Here is a 12,739-nt window from a genome sequence, read left to right on the forward strand (position 1 = left end):
CTGACTGCAGCAAAACATCATGCCTCATTTGCCAAACATGTTTGCCTCCTGACTACACAACACTTTCACCTTCCTAAATATAATTACTTAGATAAGAGGGAAAACTATCAAGAAATGTCTTCTTGGCAGAGGTTCTTATTCACTCAGAAAATGGAAGTCAAAACGGAAACAAAAAAATCTTATTTTATTCTCATCAAACCTTTCAATAGCGAGCAGAGAACAATTATTTACAGGAAACAGTATGACACATGGCAAAAAGATCAGTCCTGTTCTTCACTGGCCTCAAGTTCAGAGGGCGGAGCCTCATCGTCTGAGCCGCCGTGACGAGCAGCGCTCTGAAAAAGACGCATTAAATCCCGAAAGCGCCGAGAAACCTGCAACAAAACCACAAAAGGAATGTCAGCGACTGACTGACAGCGGCTTGGCAGGCTTCTGACAGCGCATTGCAGCGGCCAATCACCTCCCCGGGAGTCTTGTTGCCCAGTAAACTGGAGATGCCCTGGAAGGTGTTGTGATTGGCTCCTTCCTGCCGACATGTGGTCAAAATGACCCGATCCGCTTCCCTGAAAGAGAATCCGCAGTTATTTGAGCGTGGCCCCCCGGCTCACTCTGACCCCGCTGGGTAGCGGGAGAGGAGGGGCGAGGACGCACCTGGTCCACAGTATCACTTTCTCTCCGCTCGGCGTCACAGAAATGTTTTTGGCGCACACGGGGAGCTCCTGAGGTACGGGGGCGATGCAGGAGGAGGCCAAGGAGGGAGGATGGACCTCTTCTTCCCTTTTCCTCTTGGAAGGAGGTGACTCCACCTTGTTGCCGTCGTCCGCTTCTTCGTCGTCAGCCGATGGGAACGAGCGTTCCCATGATGCTGCACCGGTACGCGCACAGTTGGCGACCTTTGACTCGCCATCTTTGTCTTCCAAGGCGGAGCCTGTCTGAGTGTCGAGCAGGTCTAGACTCTTCATGGCTCTGGACACGCCCCCTGAACCCTGGACAGGAAGGGAGAGGGGCGTCACATTGCTCACGAATCTACGCCTCGTTGACAAAGCACAGGCGCACCTTATTGCCATGGCAGCGGGTGCATCCTCTGCGACGGTGTGCGCGGCTCTTGGAGTGGTGACAAAGGCAAACCCAATCGGATTCCTGACAGGAAAGCAAGAGGCGCAGCAAATTGAGCAAGCACATGAAGGTATCGCGAGGCTTCCCATTTGTTTCTACCTCGTCAGCTACACGCGACCGGAGTTTCCTCCTCTGGCGCCGGCTCATGGCGGCATCCATCTTGTGTCCGTGCTCGTCCACATCCGGTAAGGTGACTTCTTCAAAAGCGCCATCGGCCACCCCTGCGTTCACGCGGCCTCTGCCCTCACTTCCTTCTGCTCCGCCTCCGCCTTCCTCCGGCCAATGAGCTTCTTCGAATTGTCCTGGGCGAGCTGGCGGTGGGCGGAGCTCGTCGAAAAACACCCAGAACTCCGCTTGCAGATGAGGGTGTCCTTTGAGCAGCGTGGCCATTTGAGCTTTGAGCTAAAGGACCCGCAGCAGCAGACGAGCAGCGGTGACGACGAGCAACGGTGACGACGAGCAGCCACAAGGTGCGGTTGGCGTACGAAGGCCGGAACATACCTCGTCGATGTCGGTGGGACTGAGGTGCGGTCCGGGTTGCAGAGCCTTGATGATCTTGCTGTAGTGAGACGGGTTATCTCCGAACGTGATCTCCAGTTGTCGCAAGAAGCGTCGACTGCGCTCGAAGGCTTGTTGCTCTTGGAACTGCACACAGCACCAAGGTTGTTCCAGTTTAGAAAAACTAAAACTAATACAAAAAAAAGAAAACGTACCAAAAACTACATATGAACAATATTTATAGCAAAAATGCCCTTCATTTTATATGTATGTTAAATGTTTATTTTGGTATTGCTTATCCGTCCTGCAAACAGTCATTTGAGAATTGTAGTCTACTTTAATACACAGTACTGAGTGACTTTTATTTTGCACTTAACAAATATTCCATCTTAAAAAAAAAAAAAAATGAACTCTTGAAAATTAATTGAAAAATCAAATTGAATAAAAACTAACAAACATGCTCTAAAAACTAATTTAAGCTAACTAAATTCAAAAACAACAAATTAAAAGCCAACTATGATGACAAAAGTAGAATGATGATAACCCGGCGCATCGCACACCCAAAACTGTCATGGAAAATTGCACAGGACTGTTGTCAAACTGGTACCTGCATTTTTCTATTGTTGCCAAGTCACAACCAATCTGAATACAAGAGAACAACAATAGTTTGGGGGGGGTTCAACATATCCTCTGAAAACAAATGCCGTTTAAAAGGTGTATGATGTCATAAGGCTAGCCAGCCAGTGGCTGAGTTGCACTACATTTGTTTACACAGAGTAAACTAGACACTCATGGAAGTAACATTTCTTGTTCCTTTCCTTATAGATCCCGTGCGGCAACTTGGTAGTTACGTCTCTGCACTGTACGGCAAAATAAGGACAAAACATGGTGACGCAGCATGTAACTGTTATGCTGCACACAAATAGAATCAGCTGCCAACAGAAGTGAAGCCAGCCCAAATTTTGGAAGCTTTTCAATCCAGGTTCAAAACTATATCACCCCACCCCTATCTCGCCCACACATGATTAAGGTCTTTTAAAGCAGTTTTGAGATCAATTGTTGCATGTTTTTGTTCCTCAATCAATTTAAAGGTGACACACACTCTGTCTAAGATGCTCCTGCAACTTCCCCTGGAGCGAGTCGGACAGTCTAATTCGATGGGAGCTCAATGGTGGGCGAGGCAGTCACATCTATTCGGCTGCCTCCTGACAAGATGTCACACTTCATGTTTGAGGCCTCTCTTGGCCAGACTTTGTCTGACCTCTTTAGCAGGGTTAAAAAAAAAAAGAAAGAAGGTCATTTTATCTTCCGGTTTTCTCCTTTTTTCTGCAACAGTGCCCCAGACGGAAAGCCGCGTGTCCCTCGCCCTCCTCCTCCTTACCAGTCCGCACTCCAGGGCCTGTTCCGGATGCAGGAAGGCAGCAAAGTCCCGCGTCAAGTCCGTCCGGTTTCCCAGGATGCAGCGTAGTTTCCTGAAGACGCCGACCACTTCCTGTCCTTCCAGCCGCTCCAGGTCGTTCAGCAGCGACACAAACTCCTCCATTTTCCCTGGGACATCGAGCAGCGCCTCCCGAACCTCAAGGCCAAACAAGCAACAACATGACTTGGATTCGGATTTACACGTGAAGCCATACAAAGAAAATGCTCGCCTAATATGCAGGGAGGCGCAAATGGAGGAGAAAGCATCACAATTAGAACGACGTGCAAATGAACGTGAAGCGTTTCCCTGTGGCACACCTGGCTGCTCAATTTCGACGTGCTTTCCTTTGATCAGATTTGACCTTTGACAACCCCCCGCCAAAAAGAAGTGGTCTGGCGATGGCTGCGATCATCAACCCCTTCTCGTCTACCGATGCGTCTACCGGCTGCAGCCACGTCTTTGAATGAGCACATTCAATGAGTTCAATTTCCAAAACGTCAGTTTTGGGTTTGAACAAACGCCAGACGGCCGCTCAGCGCTAACGGAACATCAACTGGCGCGAAAACTGTGTGTATTTGATTCATCTGCTTAGAAAGGCTACATTTCACATACCGTATTTTCCGCACTATAAAGCGCCTCGGAGTATAAGGCGCACCTTCAATAAATGGCCTATTTTAAAACTGTTTTCATGTGTAGGGCGCACCGCATTATAAGGCGCATAGAATAGATGCTACAATAGTGGCTGAGGTTGCCTTATGCAGCCACTAGGTGGAGCTATGCTAAAGGGAATACAATACAAAGCAGCTTTATTTATAATGCACCTTCACCACCACTGCAGCTGGAACAGTGCGCTTTACAGAACAGTTAAAATACCACGTCCACGAAATCAGAATATTGATCCATATATAAGGCGCATTGGAGTATAAGGCGCGCTGTTGGCTTTTGAGAAAACTGAATGCTTTTCGGTGCACCTTATAATGCGGAAAATACGGTACCTAAAAGTAATTTTTATGTATGGGATGTTGTGGCAAACATAAATAAAAACAGATGTAGTGGATTCAATTATATCTAGGTTGACCATGAATTGCAAAGCATTGTATTTTGTTTGTGTTTATGTTCAACACAACTTGGCAACCTCTTTGGAATTGCGTTTTGTAGTATTTTGCCACCATCTTGTGACATCTACAAACAATTACTGTCTAAATCTTTACGAGGGGGGTCAACTAAGTCCTCGATTTTCACTATTCAGGGGGGAACATTGTTGCTCTCCAAACGGATATCAGCGGGATCCTGAATCGCTCCTCCACCGACATGCCAACTTCTGCCTGCACCTCCCCTGGGTGCAACTTCGTCAACATCCTGCATTTCTATTCAAGGCTTAACGTTCCCAAGAAAGGCTCCTTTGTGTTGTTTGGCTTCAAAAGAAATAAAGAAAATCCCAGACGGGAGGGACAATTGTTGATTTTACATTTTCCCAGCGGTGAAGTTGTCAAAGAAGAATCACTTCAAATGGCGACTGTACTTTTGTCTGGCGTTCATTTTCAGGCCATATGGTGGCGGTGAGAAATGTTTGCAGCGCGTCGTCTCACCCTGTTGAGGTAACTCTGAGCAAAGGCCACATCTTTGCTTTGGCGCTGAGGGTCGTTCTCTAGCATGTTTTCATCGTAGAGCAGACTCGCTTTGCTCTCGTCTTTCTTGTGACGCTCCTGACGAGCTCGACGCGGCCCTCCGAGAGCTCGGCTCTGCTGACCTGATGCCCACAAACAACAAAAAAACGTCACAGAAAACATACAGAACACCGCATTGTTGAAGGAATCCTTTTATCCCGATAGAACATGGAAATAGACAAGTGTGACATTGTTAATGGAAGTTGACTTTTTGCTGAGAGAGCAATGTCAGTGCCGCGACGGACGTTCCCGTTCGCATCATCCGAATCTAAGCGCACATTTGCCAGCCATGTTGAAGTCACCCGTGGTTTTGTGTCTGGGACACAGCAGTGCAGGAAACCATTTTGACTGAAAAGGAGGAATGGACTGGAAAAGTCACCGGCTGATGACATTGGCTTCTCTGAACTTAAGATGGGAAGGAGATTGGCAGAATTGTGGTGGAGATGCAGAAGCAGATGAGCTGCCCACTTCCCATGCCTCTCCCTATTGGACAGTAATAACACCACGCGAATTGAGGTTGCTCTAGAATTGATCTATCCAGCGATCAAACTGCAAATAGAGGAGATAGTTGAATAAAACAAACCTCTTCCTCGTCTCCCTCCTCCTCTTCGTCCTCCTCGGGGTGCTTCTTCCTCGCCGGCGTTCGCGGCGTCGTCGTCTTCCGACACCACCGTCGCCATCCTCCCGCTGGCCTCGCCTCCTTTGGGCGCCTCTTCCTCTTCCTCTTCTTCCTCCTGTGATCCGGGCGAGGTGGGCGAGTGGTCCTCCTCCGACTCGGCGTCGGCGCCCAGCCTCCTCCGGGATGCCAGCCAGGCCAGCTGCTTCATGGTCTCCTTCGGAGGTTCGGGTGAAAGGTCAGCTGCTGCGCGTGCCCCCACGGAGGCCGAGTGCAAACGTTACCTGCAGCTCCGGGATGGACAGAAGAGACTCTTCTGACGCCGACGACATGGCCTCCTCCTCGTCTTCATCCTGCGTCAGCTCATCAAAATCTTCGTCCTCCTCCTCTTCGTCGTCCTCCTCCTCCTGCTGCTTTTCTTGCTCTTCATCCTTCTCTCCGTCTCCTTGCTCCCCTTCCTCTCCTTGTCCTTCTTCCTCTCCTCCTTGCTCCTCTCCCTCCCTTTGCCCTGCCTCTTCTCCGTCCCGACCATCTTCCTGTCCTTGTCCTTCTTCCCCTCCTCCCTGCTCCTCATCCTCCCCTTGTGCTTCCTCTACTCCGGGCCGCTCCTCGTCCGGCGGCTTTTGCCCTCCCTCCCCTGCATTGGTCAAATGGCGCCCCGCTTGCTGACAGTCGGATGCCTTTTCATCGCGTGTGTTGTGTCCATCCTCTGGCCGGTGTGATTCTATTGGTGCGGTGAAAGTTCCGGCGGGTTCGGGCCGCAGTGTCACACAGGGTAGAAATTGCGACGTGTTGTCTCTTTCAAGGAGGAAGTAGCTGGCTTTGAGTGGCGCACCCGAGCAAGGCATGACGGCACTTGTCGTGCACACGTTCGGCCGAGATGGCAGGAGAGGCTCTGTCTTTTGTTCTGCCGGGCAGATGGGGTGCAGAGATGCATTATGGGCCAGGGTGAAAAGACGTCTCTGGGAGCGTACAGGTGGTGGGCGTGAGGACTTTTTGAGGCGGGAGGGGTAAAGTCTCAGGTTGCAGCCTCTGGGAAGGAAGCGAGGGTAGCACGGAGAACGGGTGTTCATTTGTGTCTTCTGGATGACCTCCTGGCTATTCTGTAAATGAGACGACAACGAGGATGAGGATGACAACTCTGGGGGGGGGGGGGGGGGGAAAAAAAAAGAAGCGAAAACGAGGAGGGGGAGGAAAACGGGGGGGGGGGGGGGTGAAGATTTGGTAAACCACTTCTAAGCAAGATCAGTGCTATTGGATTCTGATTTTTTTGACACACCTGAACCGTCCCCGTTTGATGCAACGACTTCTGGGCCGACACTTTGCCCCTACCAACTTCAACACTGCCATAGACCCGCCGCTCAAAGGAGCGTGTCAAATCTACCCGTTGTTGATATCTATGGTTAGCGCTCTGAAATCACTTCGGCAAGCCCTCTCACGCATGTGACGCTGTTCCCAAGATGAACATTTCTCAACACAAGGCGCGGTGCAATGATGGCAAATGTCCACTTGGGGCCTTGCTTTACACCGCGGTGTTTTGTCGTCCAGACCTGTACACATGCACAGTGAATGGATTCATCGACGGCATGTTGTGCCCTGCGACGTGCCGCTGTGGTTTGACTGCTCGGATTTTACTGGTGCGCTATCTTCGGCACCTTCCCATCTCGAGAACAGAACTCTGCCGCAACCCAAGGACTCCTAACTATTTCATCGCCATCTTTCACACCTTGAGCCAAGCTGGCATGATGGCGGTATCTCTCTCCACCGGGGGGCGCTGGTCCTCAGGTTGCACTCGAGCACAGGGCAATGCCAAGGGGGCCACGAGCTGCCGGGCAAGGAACATCTGCAGAGGGCAGAAAGACCTCAACTTGTGCATATCATGGGACATTTTCACATGTTTCCCCATGAGGATTTTTTCACGTATTCACCTTGAGAACATTTTCACGCGGTGCCCTGGAGCTGCTCATCTCTCGGATGTGTTTTGTCAACTTCCAAGCACTCTTGCAGAGCAGGTAGGAGCTGATCAAATGCTCTGGCTGGACGGCTCCCTCAAAGTGCTTCAGACCTAAAATAATCAGCCTACACATGGTCATCAGTTGTGTTAACAATGTCGGGTGAAAGCGCCTTGAATATTTTTTCACAAATCAGTACTATTGGTCAGTCATCAGATGGACAGTTATTCGTTCAAATTATTTTACAAAAAAAAAGTGTAAAAAGTGTTGAAATACAAAAACATCGAATTTCTTAAGTCTTTTGGACACGACAGTCGGCTGGCAGCCACGACGTCCATGTCCGGAGAATTCCTTAGCAAAAACGTGTGGATCAGTTAGACAAGGGATCCCTGTTGTCTTTTGATATATTTCTGCTCTCTTGCACGCTCTCTCGATGGTATGTTCTGGGAAAGTCGGCGTTGTATAGTGTATATTCAAGTGTATTTGTTTATTTACCCGTCCTCTCCTGCAGTAAAAATACTGCGATGGGGTCGTGTGTGGTGGGAAGGATCCAGGCTGCAAACAGGAAGTAGTTCTGGGTAGAGAAAGACCGGTCGTGTGGCAAGCAACCAGGCGGTCTCGGAGGGCAATACAGGGAAGGCGTGGCCTAAACAGAGCAGGAACCAAACATGAGCGAGAAGAAGCTAATGTGAGGAATCTGGGGCGTCCTTACTAATGGTGGACGAAGACATGATGGGGAGCCAGCGTCTGGACACGGGAGGTGTGGGAGGAGGAAGGTCCACTCTCCGCTCAATCTCCTGAAGAAGGTCCAGAGCACCCTGCAGGTTGCACGCCCGGAAAGACGAGGCGCGGAAGAGCTGCTCCTGCCGCGTGGCAAAACGCTGCAGCTCCTCCTGCGGGACACGTTACATTCTCCTTTGGTTTGTGTTTTTCAGCGGCGTTTCCGTTGCGTCCTTGACTGACCAGGAAGTGTTTGGTGACAGACGCTTCATGTTTCAGGACGCCGACGCCACGACTCAGCAGATGAACTTCAGTCAGAAGCTGTACGTGCTGAAAGACAGGAACAGATAAAGAGACTATTTCTTGGGGATTGACTTTTTTCATCTACTTGGCAAAGCAAGGAAAAGGCGGACACCTGCTGGATTTGCTGTTGCAGTTGCAGTTTGTGCGCAGAGGTGGGGCACAGTGAGCTGGGAAGCAGCCAGGTAGCGTGTCCGGGTGAAGGCCACGGATGGTTGGTGGTGTCCTGCAGGGCTCTCCTATGCTGCACGGCCGGGAATTGTTCACGGACCGCTCGCCTCCGCGCGGTTAGCATATCAGCTAAAGGTGGCTCCAAGCTACAAAGGGGGGGAAAAAAATGCAAAAAGTGCCGTCACAAAGACTCCCCAGAGTGAGTAACAGATTGCAAGAAAGAATGTTTTCTGGTTAACAACATTCATCTTGTCTACACAGTGACTTATTTTTTCTTTTCACCTTTGTATTAAGGGGGCAGTGAACATTGAACCTAGTCAAGGTTAAACATTGTTATTGCCTTAAGGAAAGAAACACAAATCATCAATAATGTTTCCTCTCTAGGTCAGCTCTCCTTCACAGGGCTTATTTGAAGAAGCTGCACAGGAGGACCAGATTGTTCTTCCTCCTGACCCAAACGCTCGCAGCACATCTTTGCCGTGGCGTCCCAACAGGAGGACGTATCAGGACACTTAAGTCAAGCGCTGTCGTTTTACCACAAAGGTTGAGGGACATTGAAGTTGGGGCTGGCTTCTTGCTCCTCCCCCTCGGCTGGATGCTCCTCCTCCTCATCCTCCTCTTCTGGCTGGTCATCCTGGAGCTGCACACAGATCCCAAAACATATCAACTCCTCGGACTGGACTGTGGCAGGCTAGCAATGGGGCTAGCAACTGGCAGGCATCATCTTAGACATCTGAGATTAACCGACCGTGTCAAAGAGCTCCTCCAGCAGCTCGCTGACCTCCCTCTCTGCAAAAGACACACGACAGAGAGAAGAATTGACAAATCAATCATGCTAGCGGGATGACCGAGAGGGGGCTCAGTGCATCAAGTATTCGTGCACATCAAGAGCTCCACAGCCACGATTGCTTAACAGGCGCTCCAGCTGCCGCATGCAGTTAATTCGTCCATTTGTGGCCAGACAGGACTCCATACTTGGTTGCACGTCCCACCACATATTTATTCGGTTTGGATGGACTCACTATTCAGTAAACTGAAATGCATCCTCTCCCTGCCGCTTCTCGACGAAAAATGACATCACAGTTGCTCAGGTAACGACCAATCACGGCTAAGCTGTTTTCTGAGTTTGTTCACGCGACTTTCGCAAGCTGAGTCCGCCCGGCACCGTGATGTCAGTCCGCCCCCCAAAAAATCATCAGCAATGGACACGTACTGGTGATCTGAACAGCTCGGTCTGTCCTGTAGTCCTCCAGGTCGGGTTCATCCAGGTCGTCCAAGAAGTTGTACTCCGGGTCGTCATCGTCGTCGGCTTCCTCTGCACAAACAAGTAAAAAAAAGTGAGCGTTTGAAAACACTCACAGTCTTGTAGGCATGTGCGGTAAACATGATTTGTCCACAGGTTGAAAATGTGAACTGGCGCAGATGTGACATCATTCCCCCAGAAAGGGCCCATTTCCCAGAAGACCTCACGTTACTTTACGACTTGCTATGTTTAAAAAAGTGATCAAATTAGAATAGTGGTGCATTAGTGGCCTCACTGGATATGAGTCATGCATGGCATGAGAACACGGGTGAAGATTTGCTCCGGTTCGGATGTTTTTCCCAAGTTTAGCCCAACAGGTGACCATTCATCTTATCCTGACCTCCGTTGTCTGCCGCCATGAGTCCATGCAGCCAGCGTGCCCAATGGCAATCTTCCTCCTTGCGGGCGGGGCTTTGCTCATACATGTCGGCTGTGATGTCAGGAGCCAGAAGCTCCGCCTCCAGTTGCTCCAGGGGGACGTTGACCAGGGGAAGTTTGGAACGCGTGCGGAACGCCAACCCGCTAGATCCTTCATCCTTCTCCTCTTCCTCCTCTTTCTTCTCGCCTGCCCCATGAGACTGCACACAATTGCAAATATACAAATTTTAGGGCTTATTAATATTTCAGCTTTTTCCCCCCCTCTGATCTCAGCAATTTTTTCCGTCCATCATTCTGGCAGATGGCGAAGATACTTTCAAGAGCTTGATGCCGTGCGCAGGCCCAGCGACAGGAAGCTACCATGCCGCCGTGTCCCAACTGCAGACTGCAGATGTTTACCGACAAGGAAGAGTAGGCGGGACCGCAGTTGAGTTCCTCCTCCACAGCGTTCAGGCGTTCCAGGAAGGAGGGGCCGGTGGCATCTGTGAGCTGGAGGACGGCGGGCATCGAGTGCCGCTAAAAAAAAGAATTGCGCCAGAGGTCACGTCAACGTTCAGCACGAAACAACGGCACTCCAAAGAAGACGAGAGGTCAAAGGTTACCTGGGAATTGGAGTCACAGTGTTGAACTTTGTCAGGCGAAATGATGTCACCATCACTGAGGAAAGTCTGCGTGCACACAAAAATAGCAAACAAGAGAACATTTGGGTGACATCAAATTATGTTACAGCAACATGACAGGCAGAAGCCACATGCATCACCAGTGCGTGTTAATACAAAGGCAGACCTCTTCAGCCGTGTCATAATCTTCTTCGTCTTCAGGGCAGTACTCTTCATCTGATGAGTCTTCGTCGGCGTCGAGATGGATGTCGACAAACTGAGGATGCTTGAAGACAAAACGTGGAGTCAGCATTTCACTCAGCCCATTGACATTGGATATGCAGTTGTGACGTTTTACCGGCAAATTTTGTTCTGCAGAAAAATTCCAGTCGAGACACTAGACAGCAACACAACACAAGGACAGCTTGTTATGTAGATGATGATGATGATGATGATGATGAACGGCTATTTGTGCGTGGCTAATCAATCACCTGTCCTTGTTGGATGGCCCTCTTCAATCTTGCGCGTGTCATCTTTGGCTCCTGGTTTGGTGACAAAAGACAAGCCGTCATGATCCTGGCTTATTTTGAAGGTCATCCATGTTAGTGGTGCAACGTGACCTACAAACATGGGCATGTCCTGGGTGGCTCTGATGGCGGCTTTCATCATGTCCACCACACGTTCGTGAGTAATCACCTCCTGAGAAAACGAAACAAGCTGAAGTGCACAAAAAGTGCAGGAAGTTCCCCATCCCTGGTCGAGATGACTACTTTGTGAATTTCTTTCAACTGGATTCCATACAACAGAATGTGTGTGTGTGTGTGTGTGTGTGTGTGTGTGTGTGTGTGTGTGTGTGTGTGTGTGTGTGTGTGTGTACCGCGCTTGTGACTGACATGCAAGATGGTGCGCACGTTGCCGGACGTCAAGTTGAGTTGTCTGGACTTTCTGTCCAAATCGATGTCCAATCGGCCCAACTCGTCTTCGCTGGACTCCTCCAGTTGTTGCCCACCTGAGTAACAAGGAAGACGTCATCATGAGATGATGACACTTGATCATGATGACGTCATATTCGTTCTAAGTCACCTGCCGAAGGTCTCCATTCATCTTCCAGTCCAGCGCTCCTTAGTTTGACCGAAAAAGTCTCCTTCCCCTCTTCTGCATCGTCCTCATGCATCCTCGCTAATAACATCAATTCAAAAAGAGAGATTTGATTCCTATTTATATGCTCGACCTATCTACATGAACACAAACAAGTACACAAGTAATCTTAAAGGGATTCACCAAGTCTATCTATTCACCCATCGGAGGACAGAATTGTTCAACATAGGTTAACTACTCACGTCATAGAAGCATGTGACCCAAAACGGTGAAGGGAATTGTAAATTAGGGGATTTTTTTTTTAATTCTACAATTGACAAACAGATAGTGCTTGTATTGTATTGCATGAGCCATTCAACTTGCCGAAGACGTTCTGTTCAGTCAGTACAAGTGTCGCTTGTAAATGATAATAAATTGTTGAATGACATTCATTTTGAAAGGCTCAACACTAAAACATGTCAAAGAAGATCATTTACCGTCGAATGTTTGTTCCCAGCTCGTTTGCAGCATGTCAGTTTGATTTCCGCCAATAACAATCCAGTTTCCCCTGAAATGGCGCCAGTCATAGCGCAGTGGCAACAATATGTCGCCACCTGCCGACCTGGAGGAATACATTTCTCAAGCGCGAGGCCCGAAAAAAACCCATGTATTTCAACGGGTCGGTGTTTATGTAGTTCAGAATTGAATTTGTTATTTACATGATCAATTCACGATTTCAATATTGATTTCTGGATTTCAATAAATATGAATATTTCATAATTTGACGATTTATTTGTTTCATTTGGCACTCTTGTTCCCCTGTGCGTCATGAAGTAACTGCATCTGTTATTATCAGTGACAGATCTGTCGAACGCTAAAGTGAGCTCTTCTTTTTTGCCGAGGTAAATTACAGAAGTGCCCA

General features: G+C 49.2%; 1 protein-coding gene across 2 annotated transcripts; it reads right to left on the reverse strand.

Moving 5' to 3' along the window:
• Positions 1-161: 161 nt before the first annotated feature.
• On the reverse strand, positions 162-12,422 carry gon4lb (gon-4 like b). Of its 2 annotated transcripts, none has more exons than XM_019863627.1 (29): positions 12,315-12,422; positions 11,824-11,919; positions 11,634-11,749; positions 11,365-11,439; positions 11,232-11,282; positions 11,099-11,137; positions 10,928-11,026; positions 10,744-10,809; positions 10,541-10,657; positions 10,104-10,341; positions 9,674-9,775; positions 9,209-9,249; positions 8,997-9,100; positions 8,405-8,606; positions 8,233-8,319; positions 7,982-8,162; positions 7,765-7,915; positions 7,246-7,396; positions 7,044-7,160; positions 5,602-6,420; positions 5,285-5,534; positions 4,624-4,784; positions 2,996-3,190; positions 1,618-1,761; positions 1,216-1,518; positions 1,057-1,140; positions 652-986; positions 461-563; positions 162-374 (listed from the first exon to the last, which is right to left on the reverse strand). In XM_019863627.1, exons 1-29 carry the CDS (start codon positions 12,346-12,348, stop codon positions 261-263), a joined length of 4,575 nt encoding a protein of 1,524 aa, XP_019719186.1. In that variant the 5' UTR covers positions 12,349-12,422; the 3' UTR covers positions 162-260. The 2 variants fall into 2 exon arrangements, with proteins under 2 accessions (XP_019719186.1, XP_019719187.1); XM_019863628.1 differs by lacking the exon at positions 12,315-12,422 and adding an exon at positions 12,081-12,308.
• Positions 12,423-12,739: the final 317 nt, after the last annotated feature.

Source organism: Hippocampus comes, unplaced genomic scaffold (genome assembly GCF_001891065.2).
Source record: "Hippocampus comes isolate QL1 unplaced genomic scaffold, H_comes_QL1_v1.1 scaffold249, whole genome shotgun sequence".
NCBI classification, from domain to species: domain Eukaryota; kingdom Metazoa; phylum Chordata; class Actinopteri; order Syngnathiformes; family Syngnathidae; genus Hippocampus; species Hippocampus comes.

Excerpts from the sequence above, each read along its gene's own strand:
- gon4lb (XM_019863627.1), bottom strand. The coding sequence starts at position 12,348 with ATGCTGCAAACGAGCTGGGAACAAACATTCGACG. Across the intron at positions 7,161-7,245 it reads CGCGTGAAAATGTTCTCAAG|ATGTTCCTTGCCCGGCAGCT; the intron begins GTGAATACGTGA and ends TGCCCTCTGCAG. Across the intron at positions 564-651 it reads AAAGTGATACTGTGGACCAG|GGAAGCGGATCGGGTCATTT; the intron begins GTGCGTCCTCGC and ends ATTCTCTTTCAG.